General features: G+C 37.8%; 1 protein-coding gene across 1 annotated transcript; it reads left to right on the forward strand.

Moving 5' to 3' along the window:
- The first annotated feature begins 264 nt into the window (after window positions 1-264).
- On the forward strand, window positions 265-18,134 carry LOC121420615. Its single transcript, XM_041615278.1, has 7 exons — window positions 265-1,336; window positions 4,075-4,422; window positions 5,849-6,096; window positions 8,508-8,639; window positions 13,298-13,490; window positions 15,109-15,166; window positions 17,816-18,134. The coding sequence occupies exons 1-7, from the start codon at window positions 346-348 to the stop codon at window positions 18,108-18,110; spliced, it is 2,265 nt and encodes a 754-aa protein (XP_041471212.1). The 5' UTR covers window positions 265-345; the 3' UTR covers window positions 18,111-18,134.
- Window positions 18,135-21,749: the final 3,615 nt, after the last annotated feature.

The following is a 21,749-nucleotide window of genomic DNA, read 5'->3' on the forward strand; positions in this document are numbered from 1 at the left end:
ATGAAATATTCTGCTACCGGAAGGAAGTGAAAGTTAGTTATTGAGCAGAGCTTTTATATTACATTGAAACATGTTTCAGTCTATGTTATAGTACCCTGCTTACCCGTCTGTGTGATGATATCAATGCCAGAAACTAAAGCATTAGCATATTTCTTAATTTCACGTAAACCATTTGTCTTAGCTCAAATGAGATACTCTTCATAAAGCCTATTCATGAATTTCTTTTCAGCAGATGTCTCTGTTATTATGTATGGAAAAGAATATCATGAGCCCATATCTTGGAATATCGATGACGATGGAGCTTGGATACGCTTTGAAGATGGATTACCACTATGTCTCCCAGAAATGATCTCTGCACTGGCTCCATTGTGTCAAAAAGTGGAACATATTGCCATTGGCTCTGACGAAGATCCGTTTTTTCTTCGGGACAGATCACAACCTTTCATTCCAATGAGATCTGTCCTCTCCGTTTACCTTCTCTCAGGGTTTGCACCACTCCGTGACTCATTACAGACCGTCAGTAGGTGTTTTCCAAATGCAAAGAGTCTTGTGCTGGTTCGTGAAAGAGCACCACCATTTGAATTCACTTCCAGACACCACTCTGGCATCTCGCTGCCTTCATTGAGAAGATTTGAAATACGTATGGGACATAACCTCGATACTCTTGGCAACCTCTTTCTGTTGCTTTTTTCTTACTGTCAAAACATTGAATCCCTCACCGTCACAAGCGATAGAACTCTCATATGGGAGAAGCCAAGTACAGCCATTAGAGAATGTAAATTACCTAACCTGACTGATATCCATCTTGAATTACGTGGGCACGAAGAACACTATGCACTTCAGATGATTACAAACTTACTACGAGAATGTCGTGTGATGAGTCCTAGTTTGGAATTTGTCAAAGTAGGAAGTGTACTGCTGGGAGATGTAGTAATAAGGAGTGCTGTATGGTCCCGAACATCTTCAGATTGTTGGTTGCACATTAAAGGTGCATCAGCGGCTGTACCCATAACTGACTTAATTGATCTTACAACTCGTGAACTTAAAGAGGTTAAGGTACTTGCACTTGTCGGTTGCAAGAATGATTTCGGTCAGTCTCAAAGTAAGTCCCTGCAAAGCCCGAAGGAACTTGGTACACTGCGGGAAATCAGGTTCGTTGGTTCAGAAAATCCACTTTCCGAATCTGACAGGAACAAGCTTTCGGAGTTGTATCCTAATGTCAAAGTGACTGAAAATCAGATGAGTCAGGAATCATCTGTAGAATCACAGGAGGGTGCAGGGATACCTTCCAAGTTGGACAAGGCCTCCTCTCGATCACTCAAGACATCTGACATAGGTGGGTTGATAATGATTGTTCTTCATCATGATTACCAGATAAATAGTGATTTATTCAAATTTACCTTCATGGAAATCATTAATATTTACAAGGTTTGATAATATGTATAGAAAAAGAGTTAAATCTTACAATAGGCATATTGGGGTTATTGGCAATTTTCTTCTGCAGGGCTGCATGGATTTCTTTTATAATAATAATTATACTTGCTTATATAGCGCTTAACACTTACTTTGTCAGAAGTCTTTGAGCACTCTGCAGTATATGCAGCATAATTGCCCTGGCTTTAGCAGTGCAGTTGTTACGCGCGCTGCGTTTCAAGGAATAAATTCCTGCCAGGTACCCATTTACCTCACCTGAGTTGAGTGCAGCACATTGTGTATCAATTTCCTGCTGAAGGAAATTACGCCATGGTTGGGATTCGAACCCACGACCCTCTGTTTCAAAGTCTGGAGAATAATCCACTGGGCCACAACGCTCCACGATTTGCAAAAAATTCCTCATGCAAATTGCGAATATTTAATTTAATCTCCCGTGCACTTTCTGATATTTGCTCATAAGTACCATGATTCCGATGTTTCGTTGATATCTTCCCTTGTTTGAATAGATGATTCATTGTGTGGAGGTGACGTGGCCGAGTGGTCTGAGGCGCCTGGTTATACATGGAAAGTCCGGGGTTCGACACCTATGCTCTTTTATCCTGCATTCAAATAAATGAAAATGCTTTATGCATTTTTGAAAATAGGTGTGCACTTGTTTAAGAAAAAATAGTTGAAAGACATGTAGATATAATGATTAATAAATATTGCGCGCACTTAACGAATATCAGAAATAAACGAAATTCATTATCAGTATAAGTAACTAGTTGAAATGAAAATAGTGTTCATTTAAACTAACCTTTTTTATATACAGATGAACTTGCTGAGGAAAAGGTTGAATTTCATGAAGATACAGGCTCACAGAACCCTGTAGGAGAAGAAGAAACCTCGTGGCAAGAAAAAGAAGAGGAATTTGACGTGAACCAAGGAGGCCTGACCAATGAATCAGGTTCTGTAGGAGTAGTAATCAGGAAATAATTTTCTTGTGGTACACAACAAGGATTTGTTTGGTATTGAGACATGCTTACTAGTTTGCATGTCATTGAGGATTTCTGGACGAACATAATTGTGTATTGTTTACAGCACGAAAGATAAAGAAGGAAGAAAATAGATAATTGTGGATTTTTCCCCCTTTTAGTGTTAGCATGTTATTCCACTAGAGCGTTTTTTGTCTTACCTCTCAGTTTATGAAACATAAGATTAATCAAGTATTAATAAACATCCTGCCGGAGTTTCAAGTCACATGATTAAGATCAAAAGGTCATTTAGGGTCAATGATCTTAGACCATGTTGGTGGGATCAACATCAAAATCTTAACATAAGGTTAAGTTTTTGAAATATCATCATAACTTAGATAATATATATGGACCTAGTACATGAAACTAAACATACAGTTAATCAAGTATTAATAAACATCCTGCGGAGTTTCAAGTCACATGATCAAGGTCAAAGGTCATTTAGGGTCAATGAACTTTGGCCAAGTTGGGGGTATCTGTTAAATTACTATCATAACTTTAAAAGTTTATGGATCTGATTCATGAAAATTGGACATGAGAGTGATAAAGTATCACTGAACATCCTGCGCGAGGTCCAGGTCACATGATCAAGGTTAAAGGTCAATTAACTTTGGCTAAGTTTGAGATATTTGTTTAATTACCATCATAACTTTGAAAGTTTATTGGTGTAGCTCATAAAACTTGGACATAAGAGTAATCAAGTATCACTGAACATCCTATGCGAGTTTCAGGTCACATGACCAAGGTCAAAGGTCAATGGACTTTGGCCATGGTGGGGATTTTTGTTGAATTACCATCATAACTTTGAAAGTGTATGGATCGAGTTAAAAAAAATGGACATAAAAGCAATCGAGTATCACTGAACATCTCTGAACATCTCAACGTTGGCCATTAGATTGCTGTCATATACAGGGCATGTTGGCTCAGTGGTAGAGCGTCCGTCTCATAAACGGGAGGTCGTGGGTTCGATCCTCGGCCGAGTCATACCAAAGACTTATTCCAAAAATTAGACCTTTTGCCTTCTTGCTTGGCGCTCAGCATTTAGACTGGAGAAGGGTAGTAATACCATATTATATCATGCAGGGCCCGCTGGAAGAGCAGTCTTATGATTGAAGTGGCTACCCTTGGTAAATAAAAGGTTATTATTGATACTATCTTTCAAAGTTTCTAGATATGATTGATAAAATGTGGATATAGGGGTAATCAAGTATCACTAACAAGTCTTAGGTCGCATGATCAAGGTCAAACATGATTTATTTTCAATGAACATAGTATTGTTTCATTATATTAATGGTGTTTTTGTAAATTATTATTTCGTAGTAGTTTTCAAAGTCAGCACTGCTGTTATATTGAAACACGTAATGAAGGTGAGATTGCCAGAGGCGCTCCACTTGTTTTATAATTTGATTTTAAACAATACATTGGACCAATTGGGAAATAGATGTTAAAAAAAATGCCAAAGTTGGAAAATTCTTGTTGAAGTACCATGTTTCTCTTATCATTTACAATCGATATTTCAGAATGTCCCCCAGTCATGGCAGTATTGAGCGACAATAACTTATTAGAATTTTGAAGTTAAAGTTTTGCAATAAAGAAATGCAATATAAATATTTTAAATAATTTTCAGTACCTGATGAAGGAGATGTCGAAACGACCAAGAAGGAGTGCTGCAAGAGAGTTGGAGCTGATGGTGGTAGACTGCTGCTAGAGTCCTTTGGGATTGAACTTGAGATACCTCCTGGTGCAATCGACAGCAAAGAGCCACAGGAAATCTCTCTGCGTGTCCTGACCGATACTCCTAATCTTGGTGACACCGAAGAAGAGATGTCAGTCTGCTTTGGTGTACAATGCATAGCTCCTGATGACTTAGTACTGAGGTCACCGGTGACTTATACAATACCTCATTGCGCTGTTGCAACACAGTACTCCGGTTTAAAGGCAGTCTTGTACTCGGGAGAGGGGGAATACTCACCTCGTAAGATCTTTAACGTGCACGGCTTACCTTATTGTTTTATATGTGTTTTATGGAGGGTAAATATGTCACCCAGATGTTCAGATAATTACCTACATCCTTTGGGATAAATTGTCAGATGAAAAGATCTCTTCTGATCTACATCCTGTAAAAGGGACAAAACGTGATCTTAGATCTCCTCATGTCGACATCCTTTATGATAGATGATGAAATGTTTTGTTCTTATGCCTTGTCATGTGTACATCCTTGAAAACGGATAATCAGATGACAAGATATCGGATCTTGAGATACCTCCTGGTGCAATTGACATGTCTACATCTTCTAAAAGAGACGATCAGATGCCATCACCTTAGTTATCGTTTTCAATTTTATTGAGGAGATAATAACATGCCAGGTTAATGGATCGAGGATTTTCTCATCTGATCATCTCTTCTCCCCCAGTATGTAGACATGACGAGTTGCAAGGTCATGGCATGTGACCTTATCTTCTGCAGGATGTAGACACGAATGGATACGAGATCATGGCATGTGACCATATCTTCTGCAAGTTGTAGACACGAAAAATACGAGGTCATGTCATACGATCATCTCTCCTGTTGGATGTTGACATGACGAGATCCAAGATCATGTCATGGGATGGTGTAGACATGATGTGATGATTGTCCGAATATCTGGGTGGCACTTTCTAGCTTTCATATACACTGTGGAGCGTTGTGGCCCAGTGGATTAGTCTTCGTACTTTGAAACAAAGGGTCGTGGGTTCGAATCCCAACCATGGCGTAATTTCCTTCGGCAAGAAACTGATACACAATGTGCTGCACTCAACCCAGGTGAGGTAAATGGGTACCGTAGGAAGTAATTCCTTAAAAAGTTGTGTGCGCTATGAGCCAATTTAAACATGTTTGATATTGACAACTGAACACGAAATGCATATATATGTGTAAGCAGAGTACATTTCACGTATTTTGTGATGTTTATCCACTGAAAATTACAAAATTAAAACAAAACTGATATTTTTTCTCTTTTCTAAGGACGGTGACTTTTAAATTTCTAATTTGAAAAGAAGGTAAATTAAATGATATTCATGAAAATTATAAAAATCTGTTATCTTCATCAAAATCTGCTTTGATGGTGTGAACTTGTATCCACAACATGTACCTACAATTTTGAATTCATAACTTAATGTAAAATAGGAAAAATAACAAATTTTAAATGACCTTACAGTGGACTAAGCTCCTTTTGGAACAAAACTCATATTTGCAATCATTTTTTTACCAACCTTTCCTTTTTTTCAAATGTGATATGTTGCATTTGATTCGAAGGTCTAAGAATTATATTTCAGAAAATCAATTTTGGAAGTGGATTTAGCACATTTTGGAATGAAGCTCTACATAATATTTCTTAAACATTACATTATTTTCCAATGCAGATGCAGTTTTTAAAGAACGGAAAGTACTCTCAAGGTTTGGAATACCCAGTTGTAACATTATGAAGGACGTGCTCGAACTCAAGATGGATCATTTTTCATGGGCGAAGATTAAGATCGGGATCAAGAGCTTTTTCTTCCGCGGAAAGAAGATGTGCTGTTGGCCATTTAAACAGAAGAACCTGCCCCTAGCTAAGAAACCCATCATCTTACATGCACACCTTTATGACGATGTGAAAGGGAACAAAAAGGTTCATCATTTTCACCTTCTTCTTAGACTGTCTTCAATTCTTTATAAGAAACCAGTTTAGGTCTGGTGAAGACCTCCGTGTATTTATGTCCGTTTATGCATTTTATTTCATAAAGATTGCAAAAGAAAGGCAAATCCAAACTCTTGATTAATTTCCTGATATAAAATGCCATAACGACAGGATGGTTCCATCCAGGGGGACGGGGGGGTGGTTGGAGCAGGGATAATTTTTAGGGTAGGCTTCTCTCTTTGGCGGAGACATTTAACTTTCTCTTTCTTTATTGGCTCCGTGTAAAGATTGTGTACACCACTGCTCACCTAGGGAACAATCCCGTACCTGTCTTTGCACAAAACCGTTTTAAGTTTGATTTATTTAATAAAATTAATCATGGGAATAAGTTATTTTCATGGGTCGTTTTCGTGGTAGATCTCGCAAAAATAGGTTTCTGTGTAAGCGTCAGTTCTTTCTGGGCGGTTTAATAACAAAAGCAGTGGCGGACCGTGACCCGGAGGAGACAAGCATTGGGGGGGGGGGGGGGCACAGCATTGTTCACAGACAATGCAGTGCCCCCCAATGCTTTGTCTCGTCCGGGTCACGGTCCGCTACTGAAAAGTGTGAAAATTAATATGAAATAATATTCGTCAGATAAGTTAGTTCGAAAAGTACTTGAAAAAAAATTACGCGTGGCGTGAGTAATGTACGTCCGTTGCATCACAAATTGTCACTCTACCACATATTGTCACCCAGCGACAATTTTGCAAAACCTGACATCACAAAATGTCACCCGTGCATACATTGTCGCCTCGCGACAGTGTTTGCTGCACGTGCCGGTCTCAATTTTTTTTTATCATATTGTGTCAATTTGTGTCGGCAAAAGTTACCTAGAAGCACATATTGTCGCCCATTGCACAAGTTGTCTTCGACCACCAGTCTGGTGTGTAATGTATGTGCGGGTGTATGTCGCTGTTTGTGGTAAAGCTGTGTGCATTGTGTTAGCGGTAAGTGTTTTGTTGTTGTATGTGTGTGCGGGTGTGCGTGTGTATATATGTGCGTATATCATTATTATTTATTTATTTATTTATTCTATTAATTAAATCATTTTTTTTTACTTTTATTTATTTATTTCATTTTATTTATTATTATTATTATTATTATATTTTTTTTTTTTTTTTTTTTGGGGGGGGGGTTACATGTATATCCACTTGGTCTAGCAGTAGCACTAGGTCAAACTCTGTGATCGTCTAATACCATATGAGCTAAACCCATTTGCTCTAGCAACAGTTTGGTCTAACTTCCACTTTAATACTGATAGGAATTGACCAAGTGGTGTTAGACTAATTACATATTAGACCAAATGTAAAGGACCCCATGGAAGAACAGTGGTATTTTATTAACACCGCTGAAATGGGCCATCCTCCATGTGATCTGTACGTTATGTTAAATTGAGCATGTATATATTATATTTTTCATATGGAAATCAATAAAAATAACAAACAGACCAAATGGAAATTAGACAGAATGGTAAATAGGCAAAATGACAAATAGACCAAAAGGGAAACTGGTTGTGGACGAAAAGGAATTTGACCATGACTTTGTATAGGATGGGGCTAAACGGCCGTTAGTCAAATAGGGTTTAGACCAACCGGCAATTTACCTGTGGGGGATGCTAATATAGAGAACAAAACTGATTTCTGGGATATATGAATGGTAGTGGGGCCCTAGAAGACGTCTCTGCGACAAGTTTCAAAATTGTCTCAAACCGTTTCAAAGTAGTCCAAAATCCGTCTCAAACGCGATATACCACCATCAGTTTCACTCAGTGTTGTTACCACACATACACACACCAAGAGAAGCATACTCAGTTTCCTACGAACTCTGCATGACCTATTTTGTATGTGGTTTTTTTGTGTGTTTATAAAGACAAGCAAGTTAAGTGTCAAGTGAAATGGGGCGACACTTTGTGGGGTCCCCTCCTCAAATTGTCGCCTAAATTAGCCGGAAATTTGTGAAGGGGTGACAGTTTATGGTGTCAGTTTTTGCACAAATTTTCCCGGGGTGATTATTAAATGTTTCGCCTTTGTCAGCTACATGTTCATAGGTTTTTAAATATAAGCTTTATTATCATATTTGGATTACCTTGTTATAGGGATAATGTATTCCTTCATTGAAGTATTTGATATCCTAACCGTATGATTCTTTGACTTTTTTAAAAATACAGAACACGTAAACATGAACCTTTTCACTCCTAAATTACTTTTAATGTGTTACAAATCATTGCCATGAGTTTGTATGCACAAAACCTGATCAAGAGAAATCAGGTATCTTTATTCACGTCATATCAGTCATACATATATTTCATCTAATACTGTTTTTAATCGGGTATTATCCTGTTTTGTTTTCTTTGGTAACAGGTGGTGAGAGAGGATGAGGAGGAATTGGGATTCACCCCTGCTCATATCGAACAAAATGTCTTTATCCAGAACGCAGAAGTTGATCTTGAAATGGGATGTTATGTCAAGAATAAGAAGATTGGAGAAATTGCTGTAAGTTCAGTTATGGGATATTAGACAGAGAGTGACACAGTGTTGAATCGAGAAAAAGTTTGATAATTTTCATTGGGGTGGACCATTTCTAGTAAAGCTTGAGTAGTGATTTTTTTCTGGATCATTTTATTTTTTAATATAAAAGTTGCTTTAATGTGTAAAAAAAAAACGCCTTTTGCCCTCATACCCATATATGTTATATACACTTTTCTATCATTACATGCATTTATGCGTGCTAGTCACACCAGCAAAGGCGAGGCAAAACATTGAGTCTATTGTACTCTTTTGAAAGGTAAGCCAGCGAGCGCATTTTAGTCGATATCACTAGTGTGACTAGTAACGGAGGTTGCTTTTGGGTGTCATTTTATCGCAATATCGGGGAATACATTTGGAAGTATTTTCCCTATATCTAAGCAAGTTAGGACATTGATACTGTCATGAAGCATATCATCCGTTCTCGTCAATATATCCTCTTTCGTGTAGAATGCTGATATTTTTGCTATTATTGTTGATACTAATGACAAAACAAAAAGATATTAATGCACATGCAAATTTTGCCTAAAAACATGGAAATTTTGGCATAAATTCTTATATTATATATTTATATTTTCCCCAGAAAACGATTGCAATCGATTTCTACTATCTACATCATTGTGAAACGCGTATTTTTTTCCATTGTTTTTGCAAAAATATGAAAGTAATTGATTTTCATGAAAAATCCTCTGGGCCTTCCGTACAAGATATGACCCGGCAGCAACACATTTTCTTGACCACTGTTATCATGCCTACATATTGGGAGCATCAAACCTTATATACCTATCAGCTGAATAAACTCCTGAGGGAATGGAGTGGGAGGGGTGGTCTGGGGCCTGTTTTGTAGCAGTCGGTTATGGGATGAGCGAGCTGTGGAGATTTGGAGGGTCTCGTTGTGCTCCCTGTGGGGGTCCTTGGATTGGCGAACGTGCTCCGGAATAGCTGACTTTGTGGGCGGCTCTCCATTTGTTTTTGTTCACAGATTTTCTGATGTTTTTTTCCCCAATTTGAGGGATAGTGGGGACGATTCGAGGGCTTGTGTGCGGAGCGGGTGGGAGTTGTCGGCGGGGTCTGTGGTTCTGGAGCGCGTTGGCCGGTCTTGTAGGTCCCCATGGGGAGTGCAGCGGAACTCTTTGGGCTTCTATGGCTTGCTTATCTCGTCGCCGATTCTGATGAGACTTGCTCTGAATTGTCCTCTCATTTTTTTTCTTTTTTTCAGACGGGACCGTTTTTCTTCTTTTTTGGTTTGCTTTATATACTCGTTTCTTATCTCTGTCTCTCTCACTTTTTATCCATGATTCAATATCTTGCCATTTTACATTGAACTATATAATTATACCCAAACTACAAATTACAATTAGTTTAAAGGTTTTCTATTATGTAAATTGTACACGACTAATTATATATACACAACAAAAAAGTAAGTCCACCCTAAATCAAATTGCTGTTACTTTTGAATGGAATTATTTTTAGAAATGATATTTCGTAGGTAGTTTTCGACACTCATTGAGCAACTCCTGGAAAAAAGTGAGATTGATCGGTTGAGTCATGCATGAATAATTAAAGATTGAATTAAAAATGACAATTTTTGAAAGTCACAAGAGTCGTTTTTCAGATTTTTGCAAATACAAAGTTGTTTTTAGGTGAATTTTATGGTGTTATTGCTGTTTTACTATCCATCATTTAGCCACTACACACACAATTTTAATATCGTTTGTTCATGGTTGAGTGACCCCAATATTGCAGGGGCTGCAGAAACAGAGGGGCCCCCCACTTTTTTCCAAAATCATGTACAAAGATGTAAAATTGACCATACGATTGTGATTTTTCGCATGGTCAGCCCCCCCCCACTTTTGGCTCAGCCCCTCCCCACACTTTGAAAACCGTTCCGCGGCTCCTGTATTGTGACATATCTTCATAGGGGGTTTTGGTAGTATCCTCTACAACTTGTTAGGTCTTATTAAAATTTTAAAATGTTGGTGGCTACCCTGATTATAGGCCCCTCCCCCATTTTTGAATTCTGCATCCACCCCTGATTTGTCCATAAATGAAACTGATCATGAGATTTTGTTAGGAAAAGAATACATTTTTGCTGTATAAAGAGTATTCATTCCTAAGATTTCGAATGTGCTCGCTCAACCGTGAAAATGCGAAAAGTTCGAAAAGTGTGTGGTGATGGAAGTGATGGATGATAAAAACAACAGCAATTAAAGTCACATTTGAAACCGAATTTACCCCCAATATTCAACTTATTACCCTTTAAAATGAGTCTATGACATTGAAAATACCCATTTTCCAACTTTGATGCGTGCTCACTCATACATGAACAAACAGATCGATTTCATTTTTGCAAAGTATTCTGCCCATAGGTTGATAAACATTACTGCCAAATGACATTGCTAAAGACAGCCTTGAAAAAAAGTTCCACCTTATTTAATAAGGGGTTACGTATTCTTAAACAAATGCACCCATAATGTACACAAGTCTATGAGAGAGGAAGTCAAAATTTTAACAAATGTTAAATAAGGGCTTGTTTCATGGACGGTTTTTGTTACTTCTGCCAACAGTTATTTCATGAAACTTCGCACATTACTTAAGAGTAAAACTATCCAAAAGGCGCGCACACCAAAATAACAATTTCATACGGCACATTGGGGCCAAGGCCTTGAACTTTCTTCTTATTTGCATAATTTTCGAATATTGTTTGCTCACTGATGCATTAAACATCGGGATTTTCATAAAAATCAAATCAAATGAACCATGCAATTAGGTTTGTGACAGATATCCATAGTTACAAAATGCATTTTTTGTAATAACGTAGAGAAGAGCTAATCACATTCCACATGTTCATTCAAGCGTGAATGTATAATTAAACGCCTTTGAATCATTGAAGCATGTTAATTGCTCATAAACATAACGAAAAAAATTGATAAAAGATCAGTTACCAAAATGACACAATACTTGCCTTTGATATTTGAAACTCGTATTTTTCGTTTTCATTAAATGTTCAGTGAACCGTGAAACAATGAATATTGTTGAAGATACTCTTCCCAGAAATAATTGTTATCATATTTGATAATTTTTATTGATAAAAATGTGTAAAAATCCAATTATAGCAAATTAATACTTGCGTTTATTCAACCGTGAAATTTAGCCCCAAAAGTTGTATCATCTTTTAGAAAGTACCTTTTACAAGCCTTCTGACTATTTTTCATGATGAGAATGTGGAATCAGTTCCTATAAAATGGAATCAAAATCATGGTATTTGCCTTGTGACTTTTGAAAAGTGATATTTTTGCCTTCCGACGTGCTCACTGAAGCATGACGAAAAATACGTCTATAACATTTACTCAGAGGGTAGCTTATAAAATTACCTACACGCTCATGTAGAATATATCAAAAACTCGCATTGGTTCGGAAATTATTGATGTTTGTTCAAGGGGGACTTACTTCTTTGCTGTGTGTGTGTGTGTATATATATATATATATATATATATATATATATATATATATATATATATATATATATAGTGTATATAAGCTTTACACACACACACACACACACACATATATATATATATATAAGTATATATGTATATATCATTCTCTGCTCAAAACTTGATCTTGATCTTGCTTTTTGAAATGTTGTGATTCGTTTTATCTGTAATTAACATATCTTGCTCTGTATGTAATTCATTAGTTTGTTTCCTGGGCTAATTTCCATTTTATTATGTATTAACTAACCCAGGGAGCCAAGGAGCTCACCGTCTATTCACCCATACCCATGGGAATAGGGTAGATTATGGTCAAAATATCTAGCAAAATAAATTGTGAAAACAGAAATTAAGCACTTACCACGATTATATGGATGAAGGTCTATCGTGTGGCAGTATCCTGACATCGAGGCACAGAATGGAACCTCAAAAAAAAAAAAAAAAACACGAAAAGTTCTCGCCTTAAAACCCCAGTCTCGATCGGCCATTTTGTTATGAATTTTGAAAGAATTAGGAGAGGTATCGCGACAGAACTTTTCGTATTTTTGAGATTCCAGTCTGTGCCTCGATGTCAGGATACTGCCACACGATAGACCTTCATCCATATAATCGTGGTAAGTGCATCATTTCTGTTTTCGCAATTTATTTTGCTAGATATTTTGACCATAATCTACCCTATTCCCGTGGGTATGGGTGAATACACGGTGAGCTCCTTGGCTCTCGCCCCCTTTGCGGGCGGGAGCTCCCTAGGTCATGTATTAACCTATGTTCCTTTGTTTGATTTTGAATATTGATTAAAGTGATGAAAGAAAAAAACTTGAAATAATAGTCGACCATCACTACACTCGAGAAAAAAAATCGAAAAGGGCGCACCCAATTTGACCTCGGTTTCCTGCTCAACGAAAATTACGATGCGAAGCCAGCTTTAGGTTGCGATTTCGCCTCTGAAATAGAAAGCATAAACAACACCCCAAGAATATGTTTGCTATCGGCGTTCTGAAACGACGCTTGAAAACGCTGATTCTGTCTCTGTAATAGAAGCAGATAGCTGAACCACATTGTGTATTGTTAAATTTCTAGACAAAAAATCAATCGTAATAATACCAGCAATGCCAATACTACACTCTCCAGGTTGTATCATTCGATAGACTGACAAGTGGAACCAGGATTTGTGAACCCTTTGAGCTGGATTTCAGTAATCAGCCAGACAATGTTGCAGTATCACTTAGAGCAGGACAAACCAAGAAACTGGAGGTCAAGTGTTTATTCCCATTAGACTTTCCCATTCCTCAAAAAGTAGAAAAGTCCTCGCAACTAGATACAGGTAATCGCTACAAATATGAGTGAGCATTCTAAATTTCCAAGCCCATCGAATCCTTAATTGCTCCAAGATAATTAAATCACTTGATCTCAACCCAGTGACCTAGGTTTTGATTGCTTCGAAAGCTTATATGCTTATACTTTTTTTTAATTTTCATCCATTTTCTAAACTTTAAAAAGAATGGCCTGCAATGACAGTATAGCAGTGAAAAACAATCCTTAATACTCTGGTAATTTCTCATAGTATTTTGGCTTCATACTTCACAACTGAATAGGCGCATTTCCATGGTTTTACCCGGGTGGGGGGGGGGGGCACTCGACCAAAAAAGTAGTGGGGATGTGCCGCGGGCGAGACAGAAAACGGGGGCCTTGGGGCGGGCTTATTGTAAAAAGGAGGGTCCTCGGAACGGGCTTCGGAACTACAAATGTTTGTGAAAACGGGGGTCCTTGGAACGAGTCGCCTGTGTGTGAGTGCGTATTCATCCCTATGGAACGGGCAAACGTGCATTCAGCTAGCCCGGCCGGACGGGCGGCGTGTGCGCTAACGCAGATGCGATGGTCGGACAGCGCTCTGCGGCCTCTTTTCACCAAAATTGCGCCTAATTGTAGCAGATCAATACGGCTCGAACGGCGTAATGGAAAATATGCGAAGCTTTGGAGCGGATTTCTTTCTTCTTTTTTCTCGATAAGAAGAAAATGCTATGCTTTGGAGCGGCTTCCTTTGTTCTTTTTCTAAATAAGACCAAAATGCTATGCCTTGGAACGGAAATTTGAGTGTAAAAACGGGGGTCCCCTCCGCGGCACATACCCACTATGCATTATATATACTGAGTCCCCCCCCCCGGGGATATTTCACTCTTCCAAGTAAAGATGTCAATAATTCGGTTAAAAGTTAATGTGAAATATCGTGTCTTACAATAATGAGAAAGGTAAATAGAATTCAATATTACATTGAAATCTGTGTGAAAATAGATTTAAAGGACAAATCCACCCCAACAAAAAGTTTATTTGAATAAAAAGAGAAATATCCAACAAGCATAAAATTGAAAATTTTATCAAAATCAGATGTAAAATGAGAAAGTTCTGACATTTAAACAATACTTTTTGCCTAGTTTCACAAAACAGTTATCTCACATCCTGGTCGGTATGCAAATGAGAATCATAACGTCTTCCTCTCACTATTTATTTTGTATTTTATTTTATGACTATGACGTGTTCTCATTTCCTCCTAATTGTCAAGTGCAACAATGATTAACTCCTCCCTCAACAGGTGAAATTTGCATTTTTTAATGAAATATGGTTTAGTCAAGTTGGTCCTTATTGTCAAATCTGTAAAAAATAAAAATATTGTATAATTCAAGCAAAAAAAAAAGTGAGTGAAGGATATTATCGACTGTCCCATTTGCATGTCACTAAATCGTGCATATCACTTTTTTGTGAAAAAGTAACTGACACTTTTAAATATCATAACTTTCTTAATTTCCATCCGATCTTGATGGAATTTTCGGCGTTATGCTAGTTAGATGTTTCTCTGTTTATTCAAATCAATGTTTTTTGGATTGGACTTGATCTTTAATTAATGTTTTTTTTTCCCTGGCTGCTTCTCTCTTTATTTTTTTTAGAACAACTAGAAGGTGCTACTGGTCAAACACCATGCCAACAAAAAGAAAAATCCCCAGAGTAAGTTGTGGTCATTTATTTCTGCTATATTTATACCATCATATCCAACACTTTTTCCATGATGTTATTACATTTCATTTCACCTTTTATAATAATTTGTACCTAATATAAAAAAATACCTCAGTAGAATCACAATAACACACCTCATTTAGCATCATACCTAACCTTGCAAGTTGGTCCATTCGTCTTTAAGCGGTGGCTCTGACATCATTGACATGTCTGAGACGAGACTAGCGGCAGACGACGAGAATTGGCGATACACGAGTGAGCGCGAGAGCGAGCGACGTTAGTGACTGAACTCGAGATCCTCGTACTAACTCGTCGTTTTGCGAATATTCTTTTTTTTTCCAGTCGGTAGGTATGTGATATAAATATCACAACAGACACAAGGCCTTGTTTAAAGGCAACATCCTACTCGGCTCACACTCAGTCACCAGCACACCCCATCAATAACAACACATCTCGCAAACGCTCAACCGTCATCGCATTCCACACACTCTCGATCATTACTACACCGTCAGACCATTATTACATTAGACTACACAAACTCCATTATCATCACACTCACACACACTTAATCATTATCACACCCACACACGTTCAGTCATCTCCTCATCTCACGCGAGCTTTCATCAACACGCTAAGCAATCACATCCCACACGCGTAATCATCCGGTAATCATCAATCAATTTCACACTTTCCACTTTGGCGAGTTATAGCGAGTTGCCAAAATGAGGCACTCGCGATAACTCGCATAAAGCTCACCATGACACTCGGGATAACTCGCGACAACTCGGCATGGCTCGGCGGAGCTCGTTCAAGCGCGGGACAACTCTCCTTGAAGTCGTGAGCAGTTCCACTCCTGAAACTGACACCCTCAGTCAGCATCACATTTAGTCTAGTTCTAGACGATTTCAATTGAATCATATTCTCCGCCGCCGTATCGTACTATTCCGTACGTACGCCCAAGCCGAGTGAGCGCGCACATGTTGGATTTTATTTCGGGCCAACAGGTTCTCGGATGCCATCGAATACACACGCTAAATTATCATCACCCTATAAGCACGCTCACACCCTCTATCAGTCACACCTACACATGCTCGAGCATCAACCCTCATATGCTCAAACACCGATCACACACACCTCGGCATTATCGCACCCCACACTCTCACACACCATTAGCACCTCACACAAAGTCAATCGTAATCACATCCCACACTCTATCATAATCACACCCCACAAACCATTAAAACCTCACACACGCTCCATAATCACATCCCACACACGCTTGGTCATATCACACCCACACATACTCAATCATCATCACACCCAAACATGCTAAATCATCACTTCCTCACATGCTCAATCATCATCACACCCACACACTCTCAATCATCATCCCACCCACACACGCTTAATCATCATCACACACTCACATGCTCAATCATTATCACACCCTCACATGCTCAATCATCATCACACCCACACACACTCAATCATCATCACATACTCACACGTTCAATCATCATCACACACTCACATGCTCAATCATTATCACACCCTCACATGCTCAATCATTATCACACCCTCACATGCTCAATCATCATCACACCCACACACACTCAAACATCATCACACCCTCACATGCTCAATCATCATCACACCCTCACATGCTAAATCATCCTCACATGCTCAATCTCCATCAAATCCTACACATGCTCAATCATCATCACACCCACACACTCTCAATCATCATCACACCCACACATGCTCAATCATCATCACACCCTCACATGCTCAATTGTCATCACACCCACACACTCTCAATCATCATCACACCCTCACATGCTTAATCATCATCACACCATCACATGCTCAATCATCATCACACCCCACATGCTCAATTATCATGACTTCTAAACATGCTCAATTATCATCGCACCCTCACATGCTCAATCATCATCACATCCCCACATGCTCAGTCATCATCACACCCACACATGCTCAATCATCATGATACCCACACATGCTCAGTCATCATCACACAAACATTCACTCAATCATCATTACACCCTCACACGCTCAATCATCATCACACCCTCACATGCTCAATCGTCATCACACCCTCACATGCTCAATCATCATCACACCCTCACATGCTCAATCGTCATCAAACCCTCACATGCTCAATCATCATTACACCCACACATGCTCAATCGTCATCAAACCCTCACATGCTCAATCATCATTACACCCACACATGCTCAATCGTCATCAAACCCTCACATGCTCAATCATCATCACACCCTCACATGCTCAATCGTCATCACACCCTCACATGCTCAATCATCATCACACCCTCACATGCTCAATCATCATCACACCCTCACATGCTCAATCGTCATCACACCCTCACATGCTCAATCATCATCACACCCTCACATGCTCTATTGTTCTTCTTTACTGACTCAAATCAACATTTTTCTCAGATTGAATTGACTTTTAAGAAGTAAAATGGAGCATATGTGATATATATATATGATATAATGATATGACTAGAAATAATTTGGGAGTTGAAAGGCAGTAATAGAAGAAATTAGCAGTCTTTTAAGAATTTTACTCTGTATTCATTTCAAATAAATAATCTAGGATGAATCCTGCTCGAAAGAAGGACTTTGATGACATCCTTAAAACTGTTGCAAAAAAGATTACCTCACGTGAATACATTGATGATCTGGGAAAGGCTCTTGGCTTTGGACCAGAGGATATCAACCGTTACGTTGAGGAAAACAACAAAGGACCGGGTGTGTCGTACATGGGAACTCTTTCCATGCTCCGAGATTGGAGTAAGAAGCAAACAAATGATAAAGACCGGAAAACCTTACGGACTGCTCTAGAAAAGGCTGGTCAAATCCGTCTCGCTGAAGAACTATTTAGAGAATGATTTAATGGAACTCATGAGTTTTGTGAACTATGAACTAAGTTGTTAAACGGAGTATTGGATAGAGGGGGTCAGTTGGCAGGTCCTCAAAAAGTAGCTTCTTTTATCCTCGTGATATTCACGATTAGAGGGGTTCGCATTATTTTCATGCAGCCGAAGTTGTTGTTTTACACTTAATTTGTGTTTGAGCACAAATTATCTTTAAATTATGATAACGCTGAAGATCTAAGCTTTCATATGATATTGATTTTATACGAAAAATTATTCTAGATGGGTCAGCAGCCTCCTTTTATAGGCCAAGTACATTTCGCATCTAATAAAACAAGAATACTTCACTCTGATTGGTCATAGAGACCAAACACCCAAGCAAATTCCGACGTTTCTACATTGGACATCTGCAAGATCACACTTACGATGTGGTTATCTCTTCGAATTACCCGCTGTGTTGTTTTGAAAACATTATTCAGCCAATCAAAACTCTGGATTTTATGCTACTCAAAAATTCCAGAAATCTCCTATATTATCGTGATGGAAAAGTTACGTGCTGACCCATCTAAAAGGTGCCACATACAGAGGAATAAAATTCAGTTTGAGTCATCTATTTAGGCCTGAAAATCACTTATTAAATAATTTTATAAAAAAAAACGACCAATAAGAGTAACATTTGCCCTTTCCTATGGTACAAGAATAGTCAGTTTTATTGTCTCACCTGCGAAGCAGAGTGAGACTATAGGCGCCGCTTTTCCGACGGCGGCGGCGACGGCGGCGGCGGCGTCAACATCAAATCTTAACCTGAGGTTAAGTTTTTGAAATGACATCATAACTTAGAAAGTATATGGACCTAGTTCATGAAACTTGGCCATAAGGTTAATCAAGTATTACTGAACATCCTATTAAAGTTTCATGTCACATGACCAAGGTCAAAGGTCATTTAGGGTCAATGAACTTAGACCATGTTGGAGGAATCAACATCGAAATCTTAACCTGAGGTTAAGTTTTTGAAATGTCATCATAACTTGGAAAATATATGGACCTAGTTCATGAAACTTGGACATAAGGTCAATCAAGTATCACTGAATATCCTGCATGAGTTTCACGTCACATGACCAAGGTCAAAGGTCATTTAGGGTCAATGAACTTTGGCCGAATTGGGGATATCTGTTGAATTCCCATCATAACTTTGAAAGTTTATGGATATGATTCATGAAACTTGGACATAATAGTAATCAAGCATCACTGAATATTTTGTGCAAGTTTCAGGTCTCATGATTAAGGTCAAAGGTCATTTAGGGTCAATGAACTTTGGCCGAATCGGGGGTATCTGTTGAATTACCATCATAACTTTGAAAGTTTATTAGTCTAGTTCATTAAACTTGGACATATGAGTAATCAAATATCACTGAACATCCTGTGCGCGTTTCAGGTCACATGACGAAGGTCAAAGGTCAATGAACTTTGGCCGAATTGGGTTTATCTGTTGAATTACCATCAAAACTATGAAAGTTAATGGATTTTATTCATGAAACTTGTACATAAGAGTAATCAAGTATCACTGAACATCCTGTGCGAGTTTCAGGTCACATGATCAAGGTCAAAGGTCATGTATGGTCAATGAACTTTGGCCATGTTGGGGTTTTTTGTTGAATAACCATCATATCTCTGTAAGTTTATTGGTCTCGTTCATAAAAAGTGGACATAAGAGTAACCATGTATCACTGAACATCTTGTGCGAGTTAGAGTAGTATTCAAAGTCAGCACTGCTGCTATATTGAACCGCGTGATGCAGGTGAGACGGCCAGAGGCATTCCACTTGTTTGAATAGAAAGTGGTTAATTTTTTTTAGATTTTAAGTCTCACGGTTCACGAGATTGTGCAGGAAAATCTTGCTCATTAGCTTACGAGCATAGGGAAAGAAACAGATAGAATGAGAGAAAGACAAACAAGAGGGTGAGTTTAATATGACGTTTGTAGCCGAGAAGGGGTGTGCGAACGTACACGGATGAGTGTGTGTCTGCGTGTGTAAGATCAAATGTTATTGATTCGTTGTGTTTATGGGAGTAGCGGTGCGTATTTGTGTGTGTGTAAGGGCAGGCATATTTTAATTGACACGATTGCAAGGTTTTTATTTGCATTTTATGAATTGTATCATAGAGTCAATGCAGTTCATTGAAATAACCATGTATTAATAATAATGGATTTGAAATTCTTGTAACCTCATTAATTCGTGATTTCTATACTGTATATCAAATGATGAAATACACATTTTGTATTATTTTCCTATTGGATATGTACTAAATTTCATACGCAGAGAGGTATTGCAAGTTATCGTAATATATATTTTGTACTGTATTTATTGATTTTCTGTGCATAGTGAAATATATCACAAAGCATGCCAATCATGAAAATTGATAACAAAATAGAAAAGAGAACAAATTTGAACTTTATCAAAAGGTCGAACTGCCTTTGCGAACGTACACAGATGAGTGTATGTCTGTTTGTGTAAGATCAAATGATATTGATTCGTTGTGTTTATGGGAGTAGGGGTATGTGAGGGTGTGTGTGTGTGTGTGTAAAGGCGTGCATATTTTAATTGACGCAGCTGATTGCAAGGTTTTTATTTGCATTTTATGTATTGTATCATAGGGTCAATGTAGTTCATTGAAATAATCTGATCTGAAGTTTATTAACATGTATTTGATAATGTTAATGAAATTCGTGGAACCTCATTAATTCATGATTTATGTATGATATTTTAAATAATGAAATACACTTATATTTATTTTCTTATTTAGATATGTACTAAATTTTGATATTGAAAGTTGTCGTAATATATATTTTGTACTGTATTTATTGATTTTCTGTACATAGTGAAATATATCACAAAGGATGCCAATCATGACAATTGATAACAAAATAGAATAGAGAACAAATTTGAACTTTATCAAAAGGTCGAACTGCCTTTGCGAACGTACACGGATGAGTGTGTGTCTGTGTGTGTAAGATCAACTGATATTGATTCGTTGTGTTTATGGGAGTAGGGGTATGTGAAGGTGTGTGAGTGTGTGTAAGGGCAGGCCTGTTTTAATTGACGCAGCTGATTGAAAGGTTTTTATTTGCATTTAATGAATTGTATTATATAGTCAATGCAGTCCATTGAAATAATCATGTGGTAATAATAATGTATTTGATTATGTTAATGAAATTCTTGGAACCCCATTAATTCATGATTTCTGTACTGTATTTCAAATGATGAAATACACATTTTGTATTATTTTCTTATTGGATATGTACTAAATTTTGATACGCAGAGAGGCATTGAATGTTGTCATAATTAATATTTTGTACTGTATCTATTGATTTTTCTGTACATTGTGAAATATACCACAAAGCATGTCAATCATGAAAATTGATAACAAAATAGAAAAGAGAGGAAATTCAAATTTTGCTCAATAGATCGAACTGCCTTTGTCAAAAAATCCAAGAAAAGCTGCATGCTTGTATGAGAGGCAAGCCCTGAAACTTAGTGTCAGTGTTATAATATATAGTAAAACTTCAAATCTTATAATGCAATCTGTGTTTTTTTTTCTTCAAATCAATTTATCCACCTGAAAATTAAATTTAAATTGTTTTTTTTTCATCGTT

The sequence above is a fragment of the Lytechinus variegatus genome, chromosome 8 (genome assembly GCF_018143015.1).
Source record: "Lytechinus variegatus isolate NC3 chromosome 8, Lvar_3.0, whole genome shotgun sequence".
Classification (NCBI taxonomy): Eukaryota; Metazoa; Echinodermata; class Echinoidea; order Temnopleuroida; family Toxopneustidae; genus Lytechinus; species Lytechinus variegatus.